Here is a 23,284-nt window from a genome sequence, read left to right on the forward strand (position 1 = left end):
TGGGAAAATCAGGTAGGGTAATTTATTAAATGCTGCTGTACTCCGCATTGACTAGACGGAGAGTCCTTACTGACCCGTGGCTGCCTCTTTGAGGTGGTCACGGCCCTTAAAGAAAGGGCCAATTTCGGTCCCTGTGACTTTACAAGTAGAATGTTGATCTTAAAGTACATGTGCAAAACTCTGATCCTCTTCAGGTAACCAAACCGCTTGTAGTCTTGAACCATCTTGGCTTACACCAGTCTTTTAAATTCAGTGCACCCTTACAACTAACAAATAAGAGGAATGGGACTAATGCCTATGAGGTGATCGAGACTAGTTTAGAATGTTGGACAACAGAACAAATCTCAGATACTCTCAGCAGAGCTAAATTGAGTTGAAGATATTTCATTCAATCCAAAGCCATTGTACTGTAAGTCAGAAGCAGACTGCTAAGATAGCTGTTTGCACATCTGTGTTATTGCTAAAAATTGTCTTAGCTCCAAGTTCCCAAACAAAACAAATCATGGATTCTTCCACTTGCCCAAATTTAGCAATGTTCTCTGACTGGTCCATTTAAATTAATCAGAATAAAGATGAGCTTTGATTTTTCTCCCATCTGTTTCTTGCTCTTAGTCAAAACAAAATCACTACTAGACATTGATTAAAAAGTTGCAGAAATAAAGAAAAAGCTTTGGTCAAATAAAGTGGTCAAAACTAAAGAGATAGTTTTGAACACTCCTGAAAATCTTGGAAAAGTTGCCTGTAACATAGAGGGTATTTGGTAGAACTCGGTGGTTTATTGCTTTGTGAATAGCTTAGTCCATTCTTATATCTGTATATTTAAAATTTTAAAACATCATTGTTTTATTAAGTGGGGGCTTGCCTTTACAAAGGCAAAGCATGTTCCAATATACATAGTTACTGCACCACGAGTGTTTGTTCGCACTCAGTGCATTCAGTGGTATCATGGGTGAGTGGGAAATGGCAGGCACAATTTTGTCATTCGTTTGTTATGCAGTTTGTGTTTCAAATCTTAATTTTAAATAGCCTCTAAATGGTGGTTATAAGAGAGATTTTCAGTATGCAAGAGTTTTCCCCTAACTGCCAGATATCTGATTCTATTCGCCGCCACCTCTCTCCCACCATTTCTGAAATAGTGTATTTCATTCAAGTTAGAGAGTAATAGGTCATTTTAGTAAATGCAGTCACCAGGGAGGGCAGTTTAAAGATCTGGGCCTGGAAATTGCAGTCAGTGACGAAGAGACAACGATCACCACTGACCACGAAGAAAACTGCCCACAAAGATCTTGCGATCTCTGTGGCAAAAACTTTAGGTTTCTCAACATTAAATTGTTTGTAATGCTGTCAATAGGGTACCCCCAGCGCGATGCAGCAGTGATGTCATCAAGCTGTCTAAGCAGCCAATCGCATTGAAGAATTCCCAGAGAGCAAACAAGGAAATAAGAAGCACTGATCCAGTTCACTTTTTAAAAATTTTAGAGAGTGAAATAAAGATTCAGACATACACGTGGGATTAAGGTAGAAGCTGAATTATCATAAACAAACTGGGAAAAAAAGTGTTTTTATTATTTTTAAAAATCTAGTAATTTTCTGTAATAATGGAAACATTTGACATTACACAAATTAAAATTTGTTTTTCAGGGCCAGAACGGTTGTTCAGCAGTCAATATAGTGTTAAAACCCCAGTTACACTTGTTCAAACAAGGATTCAGTAAATGAAGTGTTAACCAGTGTAATTAGATCTGAAAAGCTTACGTTTTCATCAGTTGAACTGATTTTACTGATTGCTGGCTTTGGGGATTTCCACAGTGCAACCTGTGGCAGAGCAGTCAATGACTTTACATAAGATTACATAGGATATATGGCACAGAAACAGGCTATTTGGCCCAACCAGTCCATGCTGACGTTTATGCTCCACTCGAGCCTCCTCCCGTCTTCCCTCATCTCAATTTATCAGCATAACCTTCTATTCCCATCTCACTCATATGCTTGTCTAACCTCTCCTTAAATGCATCTATACTATTCGCTTCAACCAGTCCCTATGGTAGCGAGTTCCACATTCTCATCACTCTTTGGGTAAAGAAGTCTCTTCTGAATTTCCTATTGGATTTCTTGGTGACTATCTTAAATTGATAGCCTCTAGTTATGCTCTTCCCCACAAGTGGAAACAATCTCTCTATATCCACTCTATCCAAAACCTTTCATAAATTTAAAGACCTATATTGGGTCACCCCGCAGCCTTTTTTCAAAAGAAAAGAGACCCAACAGTTCATCCTTTCCGGACATGTATACCCTCTCATTTCTGATAACATCCTTGTAAATCTTCTCTGCACCCTTTTGAGTGCCTCTATATCCTTTTTACAATATGACAACCAGAACTGTACGCAGTACTCTTAAGTGTGGTCTAAGCAAGGTTCGATACAGGTTTAGTATAACTTCCCTATTTTTCAATTCTATCCCTCTAAAAATAAACCCTAGTGCTTGGTTTGCTTTTTTTATGGGCTTGCTAACCTGTGACTGACTGTAACTTCAGGATTTCCATGTTTGTCTGATTATGTGCAAAATCCTGAAGTTATGGTCAGTTTCAGAGGGCAAATGATGGTGAATGTTGACTTCGCCATCATTGCCACCACAAAATCTGGGCCCTGATGTCATTGTACATGCACATGTATTTCATGCAATTTCAAGGGGCATAAACAACAATCTATGTGATATAAATTGTACATTTCTGTATGCCCTTAATCTTGTTATAGAGCCAAGAGATCAAAAGAATTCGCATTACAAAGGCTCAAAAACAGTAGGTTGTAAGCAGCACTACTGCTTTTACCATTCCAAGTGCCATTTCCTTTAGCTGTAATGATGATACTTCGATGTAATTGCTGGCATTTTTGTACAATGCAAATGCCTCCTGGAAGCTGCTCTAGCTTCTTATATACCTGTGATTTTTAAAAGATACTATCTTGTTTCTACAGGATAAACAAATTTCTGCCCTACCTCACACAAGCTGGATTCCGAGTCGGCCGTACCCATTTTGACCCAACAGGAATTCGTACGGATGCCACGCTGGCACAGTTGAAAGCCATCCTCATGAAGCACAGTGTGCCAACACATACTGATAGTCAGCCAGGGGTTCATGGTCATGCTTCAACAGAACCTATTGCAGAGACTGTGCAAGATTCCATTCTGGACCCACTCGAAGTTGATCAACCCGCTGAAGAAGTCAAACCTGAGTCGGGATAAACCAAGTATGACCCTGCATGATCCAAATTGACTCTATCCAGGTCAGGTTTGTAGATCATCACTCGATTCCTGCACCACTAAAGAGCCAACACTGATAGTTCATACATCAGTGTGCATAATACTCTGTAAAATTGATTTCAAGATTGATTTTAGCCTTTGTATAAAATAAACTAAAACCTGAAGTATATTATTCATCAGTAATGCACAGGTATTGTCCATGATTTGTATTGATGCCCTTGAGTAGTAAATGTTAAAGAGGATGTTTCACTTCATTTATTTCAGTTCATTGGTTCTGGAAATGCAGCAGTTAAGAACTTGCTTGTTTGAAGGGTTGTAACAACCCTAATCTACATCAAGTGGATTTTTTTTTTTTTACTTTTGAAGCCTGAAGGAAATAGAATGTGGATTAGATCAATTGCACTGCAGGTATGTAATACTTTTTTCTGACTTTTACCGGTAAGCAATAATTCAAAACTACGCACAACCACCCAAGAAAATTCAAACTGCCTGTTAATGCCAGCTCCATCACAGGGAAGTTAGGTTCGGAACTTGCATCTTGTGTATTAAAAGAAAAAGGACACTGGCTGAAACTGTAATTTGGGGATTGTTTTCTTTCCCTTGCCTGTTAATCTGTTGTATTTGTAAATTTGATGAAAAGCAGGATTTTGGTTCAGCATCCATCTTAAAAGCTTTCAGATTAAGAGATCTGTTCAAATTATAATTGCTGGAGTAATATCTTTATACATTATATTGTGAATCATTTTTGCATCTGGTGGGGATGTTCTTTAGTTTTGAAAGGTACAGGGTGGGTGAGATGCTCAAGTTCTGGTTGCTGCCCCCGTTGGGCTGAATATCGCAAAGTTTGAACCAGTGAATCGTCAACATCTGTTTCTCTGCAACAGTCACTTACTGCCGTGTGTGTTTGTGTTACGCATTTCTCACAGTGAATTAAATATCAATTCTGGATAAATTACATCTATTGCCCCTTCCAGTTCTTTTAAAATCACGAGCATGTCTGCTTTGATATTTTGTGATCATTCTAATTTGTGTGTCAAAATATTTAGGTGAAACAAATCAGCCAAAGCCCAGTGTTTTAGAAAGTGTTTGGGAAAGGTTTCAGCACATTCCACTGCTGGCTGCGGTGTTGAAAAGTGTCAGATTTCGAGGGAGCCTTGCGGTACAGAGCGTTAGAATGAAATGCATGGCACCATGCAGCAGTGGGGTGTATGTTCAGTCCCTTGTGACTCCACCCCATTGGTGTCAGGAGGCACAGAACAGAGGCCAGGTATTTCTTTAAGTGATAACGTATTATTTCCAGCTTGCCTACACCTCGTGCCTCATGCCAGCTGTTTCAGAGCTACACGGGCAATGGTTTAGGAAGAGGTTGAACCTTTGCTAGTAGGCATCTCAGAGGACAAGAGGAGAAAAACATGTTCACCTGCAAAAAGAAAAGCTCATATGGTTTCGCCATCTCCTGAAGGCAGCATTAGAAACTCAGGGTCACTGCCCTTATCACTCTTATCATTGCTTTTGAATCGTGGGTCCAAGCTGTCTGCCAAATCCAGGAATAAAAAGCACTCAAAACAAAAAGCAAAAAAAACTGCACCTGAAACAAATGGAATTGCAGCGGGTCAGTCAGCATCTGTGGAGTGAACAGATCATTTGAGTGTTTCAGCTGTGAACAAAAAACAAAAGACAGCAAATTTCACACCTGAAACATTAACTCATCTGTTCTTCCCACAACTGCTGTCTGACCTGTTGTTTCCACCATTTTCTGCTTTTATACATTTTTTCAAACACTCCTTGCCCAACTTGTATTTCTGCTTTTGGCTCTACAACGCATTTAGGTTATTTGACAAATATCCAACAATTGAAGGGCGACCCACATCTAGACTTATAGATAGAACTATCTACGTAAAGCAGCTTAATCCAGGTGATAGCCATGTTATGATCTTAGGTACTGTTACTATTGAGTTGTGTGTAGCTGTATTAGAAGAACTCTGCCTTCACTTGAAAAAGTTTACATTGTGTTACAAGACTAAAAAAACACACATTTATATCGTTCCTTTCACGTCTTTGGGGGCATCCAAACACACTTCATGGCCAATTAGGTACTTTTGAAGTGTAGTCACTGTTGTACTGTAGGAAAACATTCAGCCAATTTGTGGACAACAAACAGCAATGAAATAAATGCACAGATAATATGTTCTAATGGTGTTGGTTAAGAAATAAATTTTGGTCAGGACACTGGAATAACTCCACTGCTCTTCAAATAGAGCACTAGCATCTTTTACACATCCATCTGAGAGGGCAGACGTTTAACATCTCATCCAAATGGCATCAGTGAAACAGATCTATATTTATGAAGGATCCAAGAGACACCATTCCATAAATAACGGTAGGTTTAATGGATTCTGATTATCGTTCAGTGTACATTTTCCATTCCCTCCATTCGCCTGTAATTTGGAACAGATGACAGTGGTTGGATAGAATTGTTGTTACCTCTTGAGATGCCCAGAAATAATTGTTTTATTTCAACATGTGTCTTTTGAGAAGTTCATGGTTAATGCTTACTGGTGCAGAAATCTAGTGCTATCTCTGTCAGTGACCAAATGTTCCTGATGCATCAGGAATGATACAATGATGTATAAATAATAAGGAATAACCAATTATGTAATTTAATTGCACAACATGCAGCTTTTTTGGGAGCCAAATCAAAGAAGCAGAGAATGGAAAATGAGAGCAGCTTTAAAATACACCATCCAATTGTGCTGGCTAGACATCCATTTAAATGTGTCAAGACTCAAATCAGGGCTAGCAGCGGGAACTGGATTAAAAAAAAATATCTAAAACTTTGCATGCCACATTGTATCTGAGATTGTATAGTTTACAAGCAGTCCTTTGCAGAAATAAGTGCAAACAGCCTGCATTGTAGCTTGCAGTTTTCCTTGTGAAATATACGTTTTAATTTACATTTTTATCATTTGGGAGCCTCTCATGAAAATAAAAATATTTCACAGGGAAGTACTTGAGTGTTCAGTTGGTGAAACTATGGAACCAATTTACCTTAGGATTGTGAAGTGTTAGCCACTTATGCACTTTGCAAGCACCCTTGGAACATATGCGTCAAAGATTGCTTATATTGCTCCAATAACACACCTCAATTTTCACCCTAGAATAGATGCCACTGCGCCCAGTTTTTACATCTGTCACCTACTTTGGTTGGTTAAAATTCAGTCATTTATTCGATGACAGTTTCAGTTGCAGATTGTCATAAGTGTAAATGCCAGTGATCTTTTTTCCACATGGAGCTTAAAGACCAGAGGAGGCAGGAGTTTCTATTCTCCTTCTGTACAGTGGGTCGAAACCTGATGTTCAAATCTACTGCAACACCCAATCCCCAGAGTGCCACGATTCATTCTAATTAGTTCAGAAAGAGACATTTTAACTGCTGTCAGCAGTTCCCTTTTACTAGATTTTGAAGTGCAAACTGACTGGAGTCTCTTGTGGGACATTAACACAACAACGATTTATCTTTAAGACTTGTGTTTCAATCTTCCTGAACACCCAATTAAATGCAAAATAGAAATCTATGTATATTGAGCTAGGTTGTTTTGAATTAAAGAAGCTAGGTTGTTTTGAATTAAAGGTTACATGAAGTTAATGTACATTCAAATGAGCCTTGCCTATAAATATTTATATCCCAGTGCAAAATGCATATCCAAGTAGTTTACATGCCTTGGATTTCGGAATTGTCTGCTTTTAATAATCAGGAATGACATTACTGAGTTGGGTAGTTGAGGATTCTTGAGTATCTGAAAATCCACTTCAAATGTGGCACTTTTAATATATTTTCATATTTGCCAGTAGATCTTCTGTGACATTGGTTAAGGTGATTATTGTAATTTTTGCCTTTTTTAATTGTCATTTTGACACTTCAATGTCTTCTTGTTGGCTCTATTTCTGTCCTGATCTACCTATTGGCAATCTTTGTTTTGATTGCTTTTGTTAAGAGTAATTTTCCCTTCCTCTTTGAATGTGATGCATATATCTGATATTCCTTCATGTCTCCGATGTGCCCTTTATTTTTGCTATGATTTGCCTTTTCTTTGTGTGTCCTTGATGTGTTCTAGGCAAATGTCTTTGCAGTGGTCTCTTGGCTCCATGTGTTGTTTTCTGTGTCGCCCTACACTTGTCCTTGTATTTCTGTGTCTGATGTTTCCCATTTCTCGGTTGCCTATCTGTTGCTCTGTCCTCGTGTGCGCCATTCTCTCTCTATGCCTATGTCTGTCTATGTTTGTCTCTCTCTCTCTCTCTCTCTTTGTCCACCTTACTATTTGTGTCTGGTGTTATCTCACCCCTGTGTGTTTTCATCCATCTGTTCCTCTATTTTCTAATTTCTTCCCCTGTTTTTTGGTGCATGCAGGCATCTTTTCTTGTGTGTGGCCCTAATTTTGTGACCTTGGCAACATCTGTGTAATTGCAGGTGAGGTTTTGTGCCACCTCTCTTCCTTGGACCAGGATGTTGGAAGTAAAAAAAATATATAACTAAATGTCTAATATAGTCAAAGAATGCTGTGAGCAAATATCAATTTTACCTTGAGCTGGGAGATTAAAATTTAAAATGTTTAAAATCCATTATGATCCAAGAAACTCTCTGCCTCAAGTGTCCATACATCTATCGATATATCCTTATCTTGCCATCTCTCCCCTCGTGTTTGTACATGCACCTTTGCCTCTGTATGCCTTGAGCCCTGTCTCCATGGCAACCTCTGTGTGGCATTGTGCTCCATGTTTACAGCCCTGGAATGTGGATGAGGAGTGGGGCAGACAGCAGGAAGCCACAGTCACATATTGAGACGAGCAAGTAGTAGAGGGATAGGCCACAAGGTGCAAAATATCACTTTTTCTCAGTATTCATTTAAAACGTAATACTTGAATGCAGGGGAAGGCCTGAGGCAAACACCAAGTAGAAATAGGCTGGATGCAGATGAGCAGCTAGATGACCAGCCAAAGCAAATGATGTCAGAACGGAAGTAGGGTCTAGTGCATTTTAAACACAACAGTTTGGGAGATGAGGCTGGATTTTTTACAAAAATATTACAGCTAGGACAGGACATTTTCTCTTAATTTACGCAGGAGCACTGCAGTCAAATGTAGTGCTCCTATTGCCCGAGCTCTTGTCAACTAACTCAGCACAGACTGGGAATTTAACTTGAGACTTTCTCAATCTGTATGGCTTAGCTATTCGCTGCTTTAACTAATTGAGCCATTGGGGGAGCCCCAAAGAATACTTTTTGCAATAGTTATTTAAGGAAATATGTGCAATGTAGAAGTTGGTGGAGTCGTGAGGGTGGCATGGTGGTTCAGCATGCTAGAAAATCAATCTGCTACACCACAAAGTGGGAAAGTGCAGCTCAGCACCCAGGACTCTTGGGGCAAGATCCTCACTGTTGCGGAAAATCAGAGTGAATCATCCAGAGCTGTTTTTGTACACTTTCGAGAGGACAGCTTGGGGGTGGCATTGGCAGAGGTCTGGCAGGAGGTCATCAACTGTCCTCTTGGTTAGAAAATGAGACCTACATGGAGGGACAAACACATCAACATGTAGGCTGGATTACTCAATGTGTTTACCTGATATCATAAACCACAAAAGGTAAATTTGAGCAGTTTATCGACAGCAGAATAAATAGGATCACTTTACACTCAATCCACCTCTAGGTTTGAATTCTGAGTCTAGATTACAGCCCAGATAATACCATGCATGCGATTATTCATCACACTCCAGCTATACTTCAGAAAGCCATACTATTTGGACGATGGGAGGAATAAAGGGGTAGAAGTTCACTCAGACAGGTTGATACCATATGTTGCTTTTTCTGTTTCCTAATTTGTATGGAAGCTTACATATTGTCTGTTCTGATATCATTCTGCCCAGAATGCATTGCCAGAAGGAGGAGTAATGCAGATTCCCAGATGCAGCCTTATAAACTGGATTTCTCCACGGTGCTTATAATGCAGAACAGATGAGTAAATATTGAATTGTGACTGTAAACTCCCTTTTCCCCTCTTTTTTTCTGTTAAGTTTCTATGTCACACCCCAACAGCAAAGCAACTCCCAGACTAACAGTAAAGCCATTCATTCTTGCTGTAAACCAACAGAATGGCTTGGAGAAAGATTTTTACCCTCCACCCTATCGGAATGTGCTTGGCCTTTGCCCTGTGACTTTATCGCTCTAGATTATTTGCAAATTTCCTTTATTCATGGGGGAGTTCCTGTGTTATGGTGGATTATAAGGGTTCCAGTGTACATGTAGCATCTTGTCCTGCTACATGTTTGATAATTGCTGCATCCCGATATCACAATTGCTGCAGTGTTGCAGTGCTTTTCTTTTTACAAGTGCTTTAAATAATTCACAGGAATGTAACATTGCAAACACACTGCATTATTGCAAAGTGTTCAGCAACTTCCTGTTTTTAATGTAAATAGGAAAGAATCTATTCCTGCTGAACTATCTGCTCCTCAGTCTAATGTCAGACTGCCACCTTTTGCCAATCCCAAATCAAACATTGGACAACAACAACTTGCATTTATATAAGCATTGTTATCGCAGTAAAACATTCCAAGGCACTTCACAGGAGTGTTAGCAAACAAAATTTGACACCAAGCCACCTAAGGAGATATCGGGACAGGTGACCAAAAGCTCGGGCAATGAGGTAAGTTTTAAGGAGCGTTCTAAAGGAGGTGAGAGAGCTAGAAAGCCTGAGCGGTTTAGGGAGGGAATTCCAGAGCTTCGGGCCGAGGCAGCTGAAGACATGGTCACCAATGGTGGAGCAATTAAAATCAGGGGCGTAGCTAGAATTCTTAAGTTTGTTTTTTTCTGATTGAAAATTCTTTGAAAATCTTATTAACTAATTCTCCATTAAACACAGAAGTAGAAAAATTAGATTTTTTTTTAAAAGGAATTTAATGTCGGGTTTCCACTTTAGAAATTTCTGGACAGCATACTCAAGTACTGGATTGTCCAGTCCAAAACCACACAGGTGACAAACCTAATTTTCCCAATCTGAAAACACTTGGCTTCCAACTTTCATCATCAAGTGCAGAATGATGCAGTTTGCTGGTACTGACACTCTAAACATCCACAAAGTGTTTTTTCCTCCCTTTACCCCATCCCCAACTATTTTCAACGTGGACAGTTCCTGATCTCAGCCAGACTGCTTACGTTTGACACCAACCCAAAGCTAGCCCAAAGATGGGAAGAATGTGGGATAGCAAATTATGCATTGGCAGACACCAACAACAAATTACCTATTTTCCTTCTTGATTACACATGGGGAAACCCAATGAAAGAGTTTTAAAAATGTAAATGTAGACAAAATGTATTGAAGTTCAAAGCTCCCTGGTTCCACCATACAGTGCTATTTCTCTTTGTCATGCTCTACTCAGAACACTTAACCACAATAACTAAGACTTGGAAACTAACGCTCGCGAAGCTGTGACTGCAGGTGTTGTTTGCATTTTAAAGCTTTCAGCAACCAATGTGTCAGTTCGCTCTGCAACGAGAGGCTAATTAAAAAGTCAGGAAGTCAAATATAAAAGGAAATGTCAATATCTAGACTTAAAATAGTATGGCACAAATAACACACCGTGGGACGGAGGAGGGGAGGGGGCAGGTGGAGTCTGAAGCCCTTTTATCCCCCAAGTAAAAGATGTATTTTCCTCATGGTTCAGTATGAAAATTCTACAAAAGATCCTTCTGAAATCCATGGAATGTTGTGAAGTCCATTGTACATTTTCAATGCAGGGTTGCCAATTTTCACTCATTTGTTCTATTACGTTGTTTGGCCAGGCGGAGCCTCCCGCAATCCCTTCAGCGTCCATAATGAAGTCTTTCAAGATGTGGTATCCTAAAATTGAGGCTTGCTTATATTATTGAGGTGATTTATGAACAGAGCTGTTGAAGTTTATAAAAAGATCGCTCTGATAATACACAAAATACAAAGTTATGACCCAGTTCTGCTTTACCAAGTTCTGAGCACATACAGTAGTACTAAATTTATGGATTTAATAAAAAGTTTAAAAAGTATGATTTGAGATCATTTCAACAACGTTTCTGGAGCAACTTCAAAACGAAGGCTTACAAACAAAAATAAGAGTGCTTAATGCTTGGCACTGCTACAAATAGCATCCAAGTTCAATTCCCATGCTCCTATTTTAGATTATTCAAAACCATGCTAGATTACTTAACGCCTCACCCATAAATGCGCTTGTGTTCTCTAATAATTACTGCAACTATTATTCAAGTAAAGAAACAGAATTATTTAATTTCAATTTGATAAACAGTGTACAAATAAAGTAGTAGATGCTCAGGTACAGTATAGTTTCACGGTATAACTACCAGTACTTGATTGACAACATAAATACCCATTTTACATTTCACATGAAAAAAAATGATTTTTTAAAAATCAGAAAAAACAACACTGAAAATATATTTATCTGTGTTTGCAATGCATTGGTGTCCTGTAGCACTTCATTTTGGAATAGTAGAAGTTTGTTAAAACCATAGCTTTGCAACGTTAAAGGACACTTGCCTTCAAATTAAATAATTTAGTTTCCCTCCCAATAACTTAATGGGTTAATACACTGCATAGTGTGGTCCCAGGTTCAATCCCCAGCATATGCTTAGTTAGCTGATTCCAGCCAGAGCACATCTTGGGACATGACAATTAGCCTCAGCACCCTTGGGTTAGAGGGGGGAATAATCAGCGTTCCCGCTCTTGATCGCTATACAGGGGCCTCTGCTGGGAATGGCATAAGCGGATATGGGATAAAAAAAAATCAAGCCTAGCTGTGATCTCTCCTCCTTTCATGGTCAAACAACCTGTCGACACTCACTGTTCTGACTCACACATGAAGAATGGTCACTTAAGTGAGGGGATGTAGGGCTGCTGTGGAACCATACCCCAGCATTTTGCACTTTCGGGGGAGTGTGGGGTTGGGAGAAAATGTTTTTTTACAAATTTGGTATTCTTTTTTGATTGCAAAATTAGGTCTTTGACAATAAGTTTGCAAGAGATATATAGCGATAAAAAAACAGATCTATTGCCCTGTGGTATAATCCATAAACCAAGAAACTGAGAAGCAACACACTACAAACTTCTACTTCCTGAATTCCAGGTGGTGTCCACAATATCATGACTGGATAAGGAAACCCGTTGGGACACTCTCCCCTCGCCCGAACCTGCGATGTTTCAGTTGTGAATTTGCACGTCACAGATCTGTAAATTTGAACATGTGACAAGTTTTTATTCAACGGAACATCTCACGATACTGGTTGCTGTTGCATGGAAGACAAATACGTCACAACCATCAAAAGCACCGTCTCCATTTATCTGTTGTGGGTCTTGCGCCAATGCCTATTTGTGTTCCTTGGTTGGTGCATAATACAGTTCCATGGGTTTGTTCACCTTCCAGTACTTCTCACTGACCAGCTCTAATGAAAAGGAACCATTCAACAGCTGGAAGGAAACCAGACAAAGGTAAATGTCACAAATCTTGTACCAAGGGCTACAATTCTGACCTGTCACTTGCTTGAGGGCCACTATGCCAGACCCATCATAAAGCAATCCAGCTTAGGTTAACTCTTTTTGCTTTTTTAATTAAAAAAAAAATCTGTTCAGTAACATCCAACAGGTGGGAAGCTGAATTGAGGCAGGTCTACTGAAGATACTAGATGAGGAAAAGTGGGTCTCAAATGCCTGGAATCTGTTATGTCCACCTAAGAAAGGAGACGGGGCCTCAATTTATTGTCTCATTCAAAAGACGCCCCTCCCAACAGTGCAGCACTCCCTCAGCACTACACTGAAGTGCCAGCCTAGATTATGGAACGGGGCTTGCACCTCTGACTTTCTGACTCCAAGGTGGCAGGGCTACCACTGAGCTACGGTTTTAAAATTCACTCCATTGTAAAACCCCTTTGGCTAGTGATAGATTAAACCATGACATAAACTAAGGATCATTGTTATTTGGTGAAGTGTCTTGCAAGACTACGTTTACCAGATTACTAAACACAGCAATGGCATGATTGTTGATGATGCCATGTTGTTAGTTGTGTGTCGGACTAAAATTAATTGAAAACTAACATTATCAGAAGTAAAGTCTTTATCATATAGAACAGGAGGGATTCAGGTTAGATCACTGGGTTGTGCTGAGTTAAATTACCTTGGTAGGAGCTCTATATTATGCATTATATGTATAGGCTCAGTAAAGTCTTTTTATGCCTTTTTATGTGGTCACTGATTTCATCCCTCATTAAGGATTCTGGAGGTTTACCCTCAACTGACTATTAACTGGCCGACAATTTATTGGCTTATTCTTTTCTCCTTTCTTGAACTGAAGTGGAACATTTGCCACCCTCAAGTTCTTTGGCACAAATCCTGTCTCCAAACTTTCTAGGATATTATAGTTACTGTCTCTGCTATCTCCTCCCCAATATTCTGAGATGCACATCATCTGCCCCTGGTGACTTTTCAAATTTTACTCCCAAAACATTTTTGATACATTCTTTGTCTGAATTATTCATCTCTACAAAAATGGCTTGAACACCTGAAAAAATCATGGACTTGCAGCTAAAGGGACACAAAATCCAAGTCTCAGTGATCCTTTGAACCTACTTGTTATTGGGGCCAAGACTCATTAGTTCCAAATCCTACCCACATTGTGTAAAAATTATTTTCCTCATGTCCATTTCTCATTCTCCATTCTTATCACACTGTTTCAATGTTTTTCCTGGTGCATTTCTGTTTAAAGATGAGGAAATGCATCAATAAAAGGAAAAACTATACGGTATACATGAGAGCCAGATCAAAAGCTTGGAGCAACTTTAGCTGAGGCTTCCTTGGGTACTGTTACACCATAGATTTGGTCCCACATTTATGTTGGTAGCAACATAAATCCAGTACTGAAGCTGTCCTCTTCAGCTTCCACAAACACTTCCTTGCCTCCTAGCTCGACCATCCACAAAACTGGCTGCCACCTTAGGCTAAGCCCAGAAGTTGGGAATCTTTACACTGCTCATTGCCGAGCTCAGCTTTGTTCCTCATATCCAATCTGTTCGTAAGGCCGCTTTCTCTCACCTCTGAAACATCTTTCCCCGTCTTCCCCTGAAACCTTAACTCTGAAACCTTCATCACATAGACCTGGAATTCTCCAATGTTCTCCTCACCTCCTTCCACCCTCCATCCAGAATGCCATGGCTCACATTCTCTCCTGCAAAGTACCCTATAACCGTCATCCTTGCCAAACTCCTCTGGTTCCCTGCACCACATTGATTTGACATTAAAATCTTCACCTTCAGATCCCTCAGCGTCCACAACTCTCCCTAGCTCTGCGATCTCCTCCAGCCACAAAGCCTTTTCATACCTTCTGCTCCTCCAACACCAACCTACTTCTCATTTTCCACTCCCTCTACTCCACCACCTGCAGCCATGGCATCCACAGCCTCTGGAACAACTGCTCCCTCTCTGCTGTCAAGACTCCTACTCTTCAGCCATGCTTTCACCCCCTCGCACCTCTCTAGTGCTATAGAAGTATATGATGTTATACCAAACAAGTGATAGAAAATGAAGGTTTTCAGTTGAAGCAGTGTCCCCACAATGCACTTCCCTCAGACTACAGGAAATGAGGGTCTGACTGCATGTTCATGTTTGGCTATAACACCTGTAATCAACACAGGATGTAAAAGCTCAGGTTAACCTAGTTACTGGGGTGAGTAAGGCCCCACAGCCCCCCCCCCCCCCCCCCCCCGGCACCCTGCCAATTTCCTGAATCAGACCACTTCTGTGGACTGAAGGAGACATATCAGTCATTAAATTGACCATGTTGTTCCCTGGGGAAATCGAAGTGCAAACTATCTAAAACATTGGAAGGTACCGATCAATGAATGAGTTTTGGAGGAAATGGGATGTCAGATAAGTACACCATGATGGGAGTGAGTAAGTGAATTGTTTCATGCCAGTACTGTATAACTGGTTATATATTAAAGCAAAATAACTAATGGTAAAAGACTAAAATGGTTGCGGTTCTGTACCTGCACACAGGATAGTGTCATGAACGACACATTCTAAACAAAGTCGGCTGTAAAAGTCAATATTTACAAAAGCTGTACGTGGCACTTTAATGAGAATTTGTCTTTTTTTCAGTCTAGGAAAATCATCTGCAATCACTCTGTCATTGTGACATTACCTGATGGAAATACAACTTTAATTTCTCTGCATAAGCTGACGAAGGAAACTTAACCTACCTCTCTTTCAAATGCTGACTAGCCTCTGTATTCCCAGCAGTTGTGGGGTTTTCTTTTGATCTGAAATAAACTGTGGTTAACTCACCCCCTGAAAAGCAGGGCAGATACTTACAGTGAACTGGCCATTCACCGTTGCAATGTAAATGGTGTATTGCTTCTCGCTGACTGTTTCCACATTCATCGGATTCGCTTCTTCGTTTTTCCTGAGCTCTTCCAGGGCTAATCTCATAGCCAGGTACTTGGACAGATGGTCAACAGTGGCATTTCCTGTCGTTTTTATATACCTATTACACCAGACAATAACAAAGAAAGAACATGAGACATGGAGCCATGCAATAAGCTTCTCCCTATAACTTCCTCAATCTTAAGGGCTGGGTGGGGGGGGATTAAATTCATAATATGGTTTATCACTAGAGTTAACATGGAACATCCATACAGGAACCTCTGGAAAGACTAGGTGATTTGGATGGTTTTCACTTATTTAAAGTGGCACAGATGAGTGAGTCTGAAACTGCTTCACTTCACTACACGAGAGCAGGAATGTGTCAGACACTCTGCTGGGGCTGGGGTTGCGTTTGTTTGCAATGGACAGGAATTTTCTTTGAAGCAGCAGAAAAATGTTGTGCTTACAATTCTGACATCTGGAGGAATCCAATTGTGATTAGATTCCTTGTACGTTCCTAACTCACAACCATTGGTGTCATGTGTGGCAACACACTCAGTATTTCATGTTTCAAGACCTGTGAATGATGTCAGGTTGGATTATGTTGATGTCTGTTTTCTTCCCATAAACAATGTACTTATTAGCATTTTTGCTTAACTAACAATACCAGCTGTATCAACAATTGCAAGGGCCCCAATTTCCCTCCCAAAATGGGGAACAAAAGGGTAGATGGAAGTAATTTTAATGTGTAAATTTAAATTGCAATTTTTAAGAACCCATCAATACGGCTTTAAACTGGCTCAGTGAGTTCATCCAGTGAGTGGTTCAGCTTGGGATGGTTTCAGAGTTGCTCTTTGATCTGTGCTGAATTAGTTAACTTCAGCTTTGGCACCAGTGCCCTCGATTAGAATGGTGAAAATCAGCCAGGGTTCCTGCTCCTAAGCACTATCCAGCAACACCTGTGAAGTATGTGTGTGTGGACAGGATCAGGCTCGGCTGTGCAGCCCTCAATGGTCAAATAATAGCCTTAGAAATAGGGTCACACCTTTGGGAGAGGAAAAGAGGGAAAAATGGTGGAGAAACAAAGCTATATATAAAAAGATATTGAACAATTATGGCTTATTGCCTTAAGACAGCAACTGCATGTAACCAACTTTACAGGAAGTTATTAGACAGACTTGTTCCTGTTTCTACTCAATGGTTAGAGGTCCTACTGTGCACACATTTGTTGGTTCCATAACATCAATGCCATTTTTCTTTTGGTTTCAGGGCTTGAAAATTCCGCAGGCCCAGACTCCGCTCTGCTTTTAGGGTTTGCTTATTATCAGACAGAACCTGTGGCACTCAATCTGTTGTCACTTCACTAGGCACTGTGAATTATGCCACAATTTGATTGCGCTGCCTTGTTGAAATGCTAATACCTGTATAAATAATAATAGGTCAAACATATCTGCAAGGGGGTGCTCTGATGCCTGAGTGAGCAAATACACAACCGGATATGATACTGAGCAGTACAGACCAGGGAGGTGTGATCCCTGGCCTATACTGAGTTTGATGATCTCAGTTGGGGCAACAACAGAAAGGTTACATCTGGGGATGTCGGGTGAGGACAGGAATCTATTTCAGATGTAATTCCCCCAATCTCAAAACTCCCTGTTTTAGATTCACACGAAGAATGACCACTTGGGCACGGTACCAGAGGGCTCCAGGCACCTGTAGAACCATGTCCCAGCAGGAGTCAGTACTTCGAAAACAGTATTGATTTAAAATATATATATATATATATATATCTCCACAGTCCCAAAGTTCTTGGATAGCAGGAGGCCTGAGTGGATTTGATCAGGGAATTTGATCCGGAGCTGTAATCACGTTCTCTGGTGATACAGTTACTGGGATTCAAATCCATCAGTCTCATATAAACACTCTCAGATTACCAGTAAACCAGCAGGTCTGCACCATACTGACCACATGCTAAAAGTGAGTACTGACTGTCACGTGTAAACTGCTCACATAGCGCTTTAACATTTCTGGCACCATTCAGTTTGCAATTGACAGTGTAGACTCGAGAGTGTTTGTGAATCGAATTGAAACGGATTCTCCCAGACCTCCGTTTGTAGGTGGTCTGTTACTGGTTTGTGGAGAAACCGGTTGCAGTGAAACTGCTTACCGCTTTCTCGACACCGGTGTGCGCCCCACAATCCTCTGGACACCAACCGTGACCTGCCTTGGTTAAAAGAGAAAAACATTTAGAGTCATAGAACAGGTAGTTCTTCATTGGTAGCATGCTCTATATTAATGATTGCCTTTATAGAAAATATCAGCACCATTAAACCTGCAGAACACAGTATCACCATTTCCAGGCATAGCTTCTACCTCTTTCAAATCTCTGCCATGTATGTTTAAAACACTGCCCTTTTCCTTACTCCTCCATCCTTAGTTTTCTTCCATTTTCTCACCTTTCCTGAAAACACTGACACACACTGGGGAATGATGCCATGCTTCTGGCAGCCCTCCAGTACCTCACCCAAGTAGTCATTCTTCATGAGTGACCCTAGACAATGAGGGCTGGTAGGATCACAAACGCTGAGCCCAAACCTGTTCACATGTGCCATTTCCAGCAAGAGTCAATAGACAGCCATCAGGAGATGAAACTCTGGCTGATCTTTTTCATTTCCTTATGCCAGGGTCTCCGAGACCAAGTGTAGTGCCTCATCTGCTGCCTTGGCTGAGATCAGCTAACTTACCACAGGTTAACACTCGACTTTATAATTGTCAAAACGGACATCACAACTCCATTCATGTCACGTTTTGTTTTGAGTCTTAAGAACATCATATATTGTGTCATAGAAACTGACATCACAGAAGGAGGCCATTCGGCCCATCATGCCTGGATCTTTGAAGGAGCAGTTGTGCTTAGTCCCACATCCCTGGTTTTTGTCCGTAACCCTGTAAATTCCTTATCCTCAAGTACCTGTCCAACTCCCATTTAAAATTATTAATGGAATCAGTTTCTACCACCTTTTCAAGTAGAGTATTCCAGATCCCGACAAATCTCCCCTCTAGATCTTTTGCCAATGATTTTGAATCTCTGACTAGTTATTGATCCACTTGCCAGAGAGAATAATTTTTGTCTATCCTATCAAAACGTCTCGTCATCTTGAAAACCTCTATTTGGTCACCTCTTAACCTTCTCTGTTCCAAGAAGAACAGTCCTAACTTTTCTAATCTCGCCTCATAACTGAAGTCCCTCATTCCTGGTAAATCTTCTCTGTACCTTTTCCAAGGCCTTTACATTTTTCCTGAAATGCGGTGCCCAGAATTGTCCACAATACTTCAGCTGAGGCCTAACCAGTGATTTATAAAGTTCTAGCATGATCTTTTTGCTTTTATATTCTATTCCTCTATTTATAAAATCAAGTAATCCATATGCTTTTTAACCACCTTACCAACTTGCCCTGCCACCTTTAAGGATTTGTGTATATGGACACCCAGGTCTCTCTCTCTGCTCACCTACACTTTTCAAAATCCTGCATTTATAGTATACTGTCTTTCCATATTAGTCCTCCCAAAGTGCATCACTTAACACTTCCCCGCAGTGAACTCCGTCAGCCATGCTGCCGCCCTTTCACCATCCCGTCTACGTCAGCCTGATGCCTGTAGTTTAATATTTAAAGTTTCTGTAAGTTTAAAAACAAGAACTGCAAGCTGTTTTGCTTTTGCATTGGAGCACTGGAACCTATGGTAATATGATTCACACTGCTGTATCATTCCAAGCTGTTGATCTGAAGGCTGGGCGTGATCCCAGCCATTCAATTTCGATGGTCTTAATGACGTGTAATTTATCTTTCTCTTTCAGATACTGACTGACCTGACATATATTTCCAGAAATTTCTGATTTTGTTGCCACCATTCCGTTTTCCTTTATTTTTATCTTTGAATTCTTCTGATCCAGTGAATAATAATAACCCCTCTCACCTACATACCTGGTCTGTGCTGTTTCATCTTTCTCCATTAGTGTAGGATGAGGCCTGAAGACCAGTTCAATTTCATTGGTTCCATCAGTCACTGGATCAGGATCCCCTGTCCCATTCTCATTTGTGGTGTCAAGATCAGGACCCGAATCATCCGAAGTCTTTGCACGTTTTTGACTTGGTCCGGCCTCCTGGTTGCTATGAGTGGAGGCATTGCTGCAATGTGAACTGTCCCCATTGTCTTCTGCTCCACTTCCATTCTCAGCCTGGTGTTTTCTCACCCTCTGTGCTCTGTACCAGACAGACAATAAATTCAATGTGTTGGTATTAAACTGGGCAACTAGTAAGAAAAATGTAAGTAAGAAAGCACCTCTGATTCATTCAGGAAATGTTACTGCAATGCAGAATGCAAGTTAACTCAGCTAGTTATGTTCTTATGATAGTTTAATGTATTTGAATAGTAAATTAATCATTTCAGTAATGAATTGAATATTTAATCACTAGTGCAAATGGTTGGCAACGCAATGATGGGGGCTCTAAAATATTTGGTTGCTTCCACAATCTTGATACATTGTTAATACAATGAAGCTTACAGACACACAAAGTCTTCTCATTAAAGTATATAGCAGTCATTATAGAGTTTATGTACCTAAACAGTATTCCAGGCTTCCTAAGCAAAATACTGCGGATGCTGGCAATCTGAAATAAAAACAGAAAATGCTGGAAATACTCAGAACTATTCTGACAAAAGGTCATCGATCTGAAACATTAACTCTGTTTCTCTCTTCACAGATGCTGCCTAACCTGCTGAGTATTTCCAGCATTTCCTGTTTTTATTCCCTGATTACTCCCCACTATCATAGCAATTTATTGGCTTTCAATACTCAAAAAGGCCTACACCCTGAGAGACAGGTTAGATTTAACACCGCCTCAAATTCTTACATCCCTAATTAGCAAAATAATAACGTGAAATTTGAATAATTTTTTCCAACTGAGTAATTAAAATTCTTATCATGCTTCACAACTCCTCTGATCATCTAGACAGAAATTATGTTTCATGACTAGCATGAATGCAGAGAAAAATAAAATACAACTATTAAGGGCATAGTATCAGAATAATTTGTGATGAGCATTTACTGAAATAACCACATGACTTAGATATCACCCTTGGCTCAATGGTAGCACACATGCTGCTGAGTCAGAGGGTTGTGGGTTAAAGACCTACTCCAGGGATTTGAGTGCATACTCTAGGCTGACACTTCAGTGCAATACTAAGGGAGTGCTGCACTATCAGAGGTGCTTAAACCAAGGCCTCATCTCACGTGGACATTAAAAATCCCATGGCACTAGTTGAAGAGCAGCAATGGAGTGCTCCTGGTGGCCTGGCTAATATTTCAGCCTATATTGCTAAAACAGACTTGCTCATCATGTATTTCATTTCTATTTGTGGGAACTTGCTGTAAGCAAATTGGCTGCTAAGTTTTGCTATATTACAGCAATGACAATGCAACAGTATTTTGGTCGTGAAGTACTTTATGACATCTTGAGGCTGTGAAAGGTGCTATATAAGTGCAAGTTCTTTCTTTCCTATGTTGACAATAGGTCTTTGTTTATTGACCATTTCTGACTTACTGTTTACTGATCTCCTCTTGGCCACAGCCTTCATTGCTTCTATCCTGATCTTAATTTTCTCTCCCTCTCTTTTCCCCCGCCTCTTGAGTCCACTATCATCTTCTCCTGTTCCACCACTTTTGAAGTCTGTTAGCCAACTTAATCTAATGCTGAGTTCATAATTCTGCCCAGAATATTTCTAATTTGACTGGCAGTACAGGTTTGAGGTCTGCATTCCACACGACTGCAGATAACCTCAGCTTTATTTAACCACCTTCACATCATTTTCTGTCTATTCACTGGCATTTACACTGCTTGTAGAAACCCCACAGCCAGAAGTCTGAGTTCTGCTATTACTGGATACTAGTGTGAGGTTCTTCCATGGAGTGGGAATGCTACTGGCTAATAGATGATGCATTTTGGTTTGCTTCCAGATGGCAGGCACAGAGTGTTGTCATTGGCGCAGTTCAGCTGATCTCAACCTCCTGACCAAAGGAGGAAAAAAAGATTTGGAATATATTTAAAAGACACGAGGGGAGTTTTTCGCCTTGTCTCCAGCAGGTGTTATTCTACAGTTACCAGCAGTCCTCCAATACCTTGCCCAAGCAGCTGTTACTTTACAATTGTGTTAAAGACTCACAAAAGGCTTTGTTTGGTCACTTAGAAGTAAAATGTTGTTATGGTGTTGAGATTTGTTATATAGGAACTTTAAATAAGTTTTGTTTAAGATCTTTATGAAAGACTGACTATACCTGAAATGTAGGTTTTCCATATGAGAGAAAAGCAAATGGAAAAGTGTCTTCTCTATAAAAAGCAACGATTGCCTCATTACGCAAGCCCTTCTTAATTACTTACTACATCTTACATTGCAACAGCATCTACATCACAATCTTTTACTTATTTCTCTTCTAATCCATATTATTCAGTCGTGCTTCTGCAATTACTTCACTTGTATTTTGATATTGTGCTTAGGCTACTGGTGCTATGAATGCATCCAGTATCAGGCTGGCTCGAACACCAGTAGTAATTTTGAAACAACTAAGACATGACCAATTGCTCAAAACTTACATTTGTGATTTTTAGTTTCTGGCAATGGAATTCCCCCGTAATGTCTGGAAGAATGGACCAGCAATGCAAAAAGCCATTTATGTTTGACTCTGGCAGTTTCCTGGAAACTCCCTTAGTAAGGTTTGTCTCAGTACCTCATTTTATATTACAATGTTTCCTCTGAAGGCAGACCAATAATATAAATGCTGCTTAGGGACATATACAATCAGTGGTGCAAAACTGATTTCTCTAAACAATGCTGCAGTGCACTTACACACAGTAATAAAGACATGTTAGTTTATTTAGCATTGCTAATCAGATGTACAGCTCTAAGTGACCAGTATTGAATTTTCTTAACAGGAACTTGCTGATGGGTATTAAATCATCCCAAAGCATTCCCATTAAGCAATGCTGATCAATATTGACTTAAGTGTGTTTGCAATTGTGTTGGGAAACAATGAATCCTATTAAAGAAGTATACCTATTAACTAGGCCATTAATATTAATTAAGATTCATCTTAATAAGTAACTGTGCACTAATGCCATATAATCAAAGATTTAAGTATGCAAGCTTAGAGGTTCCTAATGAGGGAAAAGGAAGTGTCATGAATAGGATGATGTTGTTTTACATTAATATTTCAATCTAATACTTGAACACTTAAAATTTCTGCTGTATTTTGAGGTCTGGCTTTCAGAACCCAAACTGGAGTGGATCAACTTGTAATTACTATGACCTTTTAATCAACAGTAAGTGAAAGAAAAAATAATTCTTTTGGGGGAAAATCAGATTTAAAAAAGAAAAACTTACAGCATAGCCTTTTTAAATGATTGAAGTTACACAACTCGTATGCTCCTTGGGGGCAGGGAGTAACGTCATATTGTAGTCAATTGAGTTAACTCAGAATGGAGGTTTTTTTTGCTTTGAGTTCTCAATATCCCAATTGGGA

The 23,284-nt window shown here is 40.0% G+C and overlaps 2 protein-coding genes across 8 annotated transcripts in view; one reads left to right on the forward strand and one right to left on the reverse strand.

The window, feature by feature from the left end:
• trmt1l (tRNA methyltransferase 1-like) overlaps positions 1-4,213 on the forward strand; it is a 155,237-nt gene extending 151,024 nt beyond the window's left edge. For 4 of the 5 annotated variants that reach the window (XM_070887175.1, XM_070887170.1, XM_070887172.1 and 1 more), the window contains one exon: positions 2,973-4,213. In XM_070887175.1, the coding sequence (XP_070743276.1) occupies positions 2,973-3,240 (268 nt within the window). In that variant the 3' untranslated portion in view covers positions 3,241-4,213. The remainder of the gene's footprint in view (positions 1-2,972) is intronic. The other variant, XM_070887171.1, reaches the window with a different exon arrangement.
• A 7,380-nt stretch (positions 4,214-11,593) lies between these two features.
• The window catches only part of rnf2 (ring finger protein 2), a 44,425-nt gene continuing 32,734 nt past the window's right edge, over positions 11,594-23,284 (reverse strand). For 2 of the 3 annotated variants that reach the window (XM_070886158.1, XM_070886156.1), the window contains 4 exons: positions 19,692-19,970; positions 17,876-17,932; positions 15,658-15,829; positions 11,594-12,762 (listed from right to left, as the gene is read on the reverse strand). In XM_070886158.1, coding sequence (XP_070742259.1) covers positions 12,661-12,762; positions 15,658-15,829; positions 17,876-17,932; positions 19,692-19,970 — 610 coding nt within the window. In that variant the 3' untranslated portion in view covers positions 11,594-12,660. The remainder of the gene's footprint in view (positions 12,763-15,657; positions 15,830-17,875; positions 17,933-19,691; positions 19,971-23,284) is intronic. The other variant, XM_070886157.1, reaches the window with a different exon arrangement.

The sequence above is a fragment of the Pristiophorus japonicus genome, chromosome 8, assembly GCF_044704955.1.
Source record: "Pristiophorus japonicus isolate sPriJap1 chromosome 8, sPriJap1.hap1, whole genome shotgun sequence".
Taxonomy (NCBI): domain Eukaryota; kingdom Metazoa; phylum Chordata; class Chondrichthyes; family Pristiophoridae; genus Pristiophorus; species Pristiophorus japonicus.